Source organism: Galeopterus variegatus, unplaced genomic scaffold (genome assembly GCF_000696425.1).
Source record: "Galeopterus variegatus unplaced genomic scaffold, G_variegatus-3.0.2 Scaffold1600, whole genome shotgun sequence".
In the NCBI taxonomy this organism is placed as follows: Eukaryota; Metazoa; Chordata; class Mammalia; order Dermoptera; family Cynocephalidae; genus Galeopterus; species Galeopterus variegatus.
In genome coordinates, this window is record NW_007727711.1 from 350,884 (window position 1) to 355,648 (window position 4,765).

At 46.9% G+C, this 4,765-nt stretch overlaps 1 protein-coding gene across 1 annotated transcript; it reads right to left on the reverse strand.

The window, feature by feature from the left end:
- Positions 1 to 1,934: 1,934 nt before the first annotated feature.
- Positions 1,935 to 3,744, reverse strand: LOC103594678 (U2 small nuclear ribonucleoprotein auxiliary factor 35 kDa subunit-related protein 2-like). The gene is given in 3 exon segments (XM_008577923.1): positions 1,935 to 2,261; positions 2,264 to 3,066; positions 3,198 to 3,744. Coding segments are annotated over 3 exon segments (1,347 nt in total). The 5' UTR covers positions 3,686 to 3,744; the 3' UTR covers positions 1,935 to 2,205.
- Between the last annotated feature and the right edge of the window lie 1,021 nt (positions 3,745 to 4,765).

Here is a 4,765-nt window from a genome sequence, read left to right on the forward strand (position 1 = left end):
CTTTTGTCTTTTTCCGTGTCTGGCAACGGATCGCAACCCTCAGTGTTGCCCCCGTACCGGACCGGGGACCGGCAACGGGATCGCAACCCTCGGTGTCGCTCCCGTGCCTCGCTCAGCCAGTGAGCGGGAACCGGTCTGCATGTGGGATCCGAACCCTCGGGCGGGAGTGCCGCCGCGCTTCCCAAGCAGCGCACTTATTCAGTGCGCCACCGGGCCGGCCCTAAACATTTTTCCAAAACAGCATATATACATCGACTTCTGACTGCATAATATTCCACTGTATGGTAGATGTGCACATTTATTCAGTTTCCTGTTAATGGACATTTGTTTCCAGAGTTTTGCTGTCATAAATGCTGCTGCAACAGATTCCCCTACACATATATGAGTATACTTCAAAAAGTTCATGGAAAAATCGCTGTAAAGGATAATACAGTCTTTCCATGAACTTTTTAAGACCCCTCATTCCTGTGTACCAGTACATCTGTATGCATAATTCACAGAATTGGAGTTGCTGGGTGAGATGGTATGTTAAGTATATGAGTAGTACCCTCTGCATTTACACTCCCAGTAACAGTGTCAGAGCTGCTTTTTAAACCCAGGTTCCCACTGGGAGCCACAATTGGACATTAGCTTTATTTCCAATTTACTTCTTATTTTTGTCATTTTGGTTTCTGTTCAGAGAGAGCACAACATCTGACTTCTCAAAACACAAATGAGAAGCAGCTGAGTGATATGCTTCAGCCACTACTCTGTGGTTTAAAGTGCACTATGGGCAAAAGTTTCATTTTATTGCTGAAAATACTCTAGTGATTTTTCCTATTTAAGTTATGAGCACAGTAAGCTCTCAAGAGATGAGGGAACTAGGTAAAGATCTTTGGGGAAGAAGGATTGGGGGTGCCACTAGGAATAGAACACCCAGTCTTCTAGACCCCAGGCTCTAGAGAGGTTATTCCACTACAAAGAAGGGACTCTGAATACCATTGGAAATACAATAAAATAGAAAAGGTACAAATTTAGGGCTCATTCAATATCCTGTGATATGTAACCACCCATCCCTACACTTAACATGTCCCAGCTCTTCTGAAAAACTGTCTTAGGGTATATACCAGTAGTAGTGGTGGTGATGGAGTTTCTTTTACATTATCCCCAAAGCCCAGCGAGCTGCTTGAATAAATGCTTAGGATAAAATGAGAATCTTTGTCCCAAATCTGTACATTTTCTGCCCTCTTTGCATCTGCTCTGCTGATATTTTCATGCTCCCTAGACGCTGGCCTGCTGTCTAATTTAGAAGAGTCCTTTGTATCAAAGGAGGGCTAGGAGAGTTGGAGCATTTCTGCTGCATGGGAGCCCAAGCCCCAGCCTCATTCCAGGAGACAGGCCCTGCTGGGCTCTCCTGGAGTGGCTGTCTTGGAAGTAGGTAGCACCCTCTCCTGGGCTAAATCCAAATGTTTTCTGTTTGTCCTGAAGTCATCTAGGATAATAACCGACGTTTCCCTTCCTCTGGCCAGCTCTGCCCCATCACTGCCCCCTCCTGGACCCTTCTATCTTTTACTTGAATGCCACACAGGACCGTTTGCAAATCCAGAGGAATAACTTTGGAGATTCTAAGTAAGATGTGTTAGGGTGCAAGAACTTGAGTATTTACTATGTGCAGAACACCAAGACAGGGATGTGAGTATAAAAAATAAAAGCTTATAGTTACTATAGACAGGGAATATGAAGAATGAATAACTAAATGCACATGAAACTATTTTAAATAATTTCCCACCAACACAAGTGCTGAAGGGACTGTCAATATGGCAGAAATCCTAGAGCAGTGAGGTGATGTTTGTTACCTAGCAGTCTCTGCATGAAATGGCAGACACTGGGAAAGGAGTTGCCCAAAGGATAAGGATAGATCCTCACCCCTCAGAAGAAGTCTCTGGAGAGAGATGTACTGGAAGTTTCTTTTATTGAACGAGTTAACATAAAACTGCAAAATTGAACGAGTTAACATAAAACTGCAAAATCTAAACCTACCACCTACACCTATCACCACCTTCTGCATTCTTCTCTTCTCTTTACCAGCATTTGTTTCTCAATGGCATTTGCAGAAAACAAAGACTTTTTTTTTTTTTTTTAAGAACAAAACAGGATTATTTGGATTTGGGACTTTGAATATTTTTATCTCTACTACCTGACCTTCTCCTGCCACGACTCCTGGACCTAGAAGAACTCTGGCTCGGGCTCCGGCTCCAGCTGCTCCGGCCCCTCCGGCCCCAGCTGTGGTCCCTTTTTCTTTCTCTACTTCGTGAGCTGTGCCTCTCACGATTCTTTGATGTATGTTTGTGAGATCTCTTCCCCCGGTCACTACTTCTCCTTTTCCTCTCAAGTTCCCCATTTCTTATGTAGGAGTACTCTGGACTAAGGTTTCTTTTTCTCCTGGGCCTGCCATAGTATTGATCATGGTGGCCCATCCGTTCTCTCCTCTCCAAGTTTTTACCAAAGGAGAAACCAGTCTGATCAGGAGACAGGTAGGTGTTTCTATTAGCTTCCCAAAATTCATTGTTGGGATTTTTGAACACGTGAAGAAAGTTGCAGTGTTTTCCTCTTGGACACTGTTGTAGTTCAAATAAACCACAAATGGCCATTTTCCACTGGGTCACCGGACTGAATTCACACTGGAGCTGGCGCCCTGCATACCACCGCCCGTTAAACAGGGAGAGGGCTGCTTGGCACTCTGCCTCCGACTGGTACTGAACATACACATTGCCCCTCAAATGAGGTTCCACGTTGCAGCAGACCTTGAATTGAATCACTTTCCCCACATTCTTGAACTCCGGTAGCACATCGTCATAGAAGTCGAGGAACTGCTGGTAGGTGTCCTCTTCGCTGTACTCCAGGCTGGCGTCAGGGTCGTAGTCGTCCCTCCTGCACTGCTCCATTCCAAACGTCGTAAACATGCTTTTAATAAGAAGCGTGGGACTCGAGGCTGGGAAGTTATGTTTCCGTGAACACCTCTCTCCGAATCTGCAAGCGCCTGTTTTACTGTAGAATGGACAGTCAGCTCGCTCCTTCTCCATCAGCCTGAAACCCGCGGGTGGTTCCGGGTTTTGCCGTGCGGCACCATGTTCCAGCTCATTTTCAGCCCGCTCCAGCATCCTCCGCGCAGCTTCCTCTCTTTCTCTCTTCCATCAGCTCGCTCCTTCTCCATCAGCCTGAAACCCGCGGGTGGTTCCGGGTTTTGCCGTGCGGCACCATATTCCAGCTCATTTTCAGCCCGCTCCAGCATCCTCCGCGCAGCTTCCTCTCTTTCTCTCTTCCCCTGGAGAGCCTGCTCCTCCCCTTCTCTCTCTTTTCTCCGCTGCCCTTCCCATTCTTCCTGGACCTTCCTCTCGTGTTCTTCCTGCCGTTTTCTAGCTGCCTCTTCCTGTTGCTGCTTTATTCGGAATTCTTCTTGCGCCCTCTGCTCCCTCAGCAGCCACTCCTCGTGTAGCCTCTGCCTCTCTCCCTCCCGCAGCTTCTCTTCTTCGAGCTGCTGTTGTTCAGTCCAAGCGTCGCCTTCCTCGTCCTCCTCGGAGATTGCCGCGTCTCTCAACCGAGCGAGTTCCTGCCGACGTTTCTTCCGTTTCTCCTTCTTCAGGGCGGCCCTGTACTCTCTGCGACTCCGCTTCACCGGGAACGCGGCCGCCTCGGCCGCCTCCATCTTGCCAGCGCCCCGCCCCGCGCAAGGTCCGACCGGAAGAGCGAACACAAAGACGTTTTCATGGGGCCCTCCCAGTCCCACGCAGCAGCGCAATCCTTTACCGTAATGGGCGTATAAATGCTGCTTTCTTTAGCTCCATCTACGTACCAATTTTAACTCGTAAGTGAAGGATTCTATTTTATTTGTTCAATTTTCAGTGCAACAATAATAAAAAATAATGATAATAGCTGTCACTCAGGCCTTACCTGAAGCCAGACCCATAATAATTTTACATTCTTTCATCTGATGTTCACAATTACCTGATGGAATAAGAACTATATGGTCCCTGTTTTTACAGATGAGGGAATGAAAGTTCAAAGATGTTAAGTAACTTGCCCAAGGGACAGAGATGAATGTGAACTTGTAAGTTGAGCGCTGGAGAGCTTGTTCTTATCCACTGTCTATATTGTCCCTCTTAGTATTCGCAATTAATTAATAAATGCAGTAATTTAGTGACTAATGAAATAATCATGTTACCAGGTATAGTTCGTTACATAAAAATTAATGTGATTTGGGGCATCACAAAATTGAGCTCAGAGGGAAGTACAGCATTTCCAGTGTCTTGGGAGTGCTTTGTTAGTAAAAGAGGCTTTGAGAACAGGATTGGCTCACTCTAAGGAAGCACATAGCATTGACCTCCAGAGTCACAGCCAATATTTACTGAATGCTTACTATGTTCCAGGCAGTGGGCTCAAAGCCTGGCATGTCACCTTACAGAGGAGGCTCAGAGAGATGAAGCAACTCACCCAAGGTCACACAGCTAGTGATTGGTAGAGTCAGGACACTTGACAGCTGCCCTGGACTCTTCTCAGTTGCCTCCAGGGAGCTTCAGATTGTCTCAAAGGTCCCTACCTCCCAGAGGATCCCCTCTGAATGGGGTTAGGGGCAAGCACAGGGTCAGGGTCTGCCACAAGTCTGAAACAAATGTGTGCACTGGGAAACGCTCCCAGTCCTGAGGATTTGAGGGAATGTGTCTGCTCCAGGCAAACTCAAATGGGCCTAAAAGTAACATGTCAAGGTCCAGGAGAAGACTGTAAATAT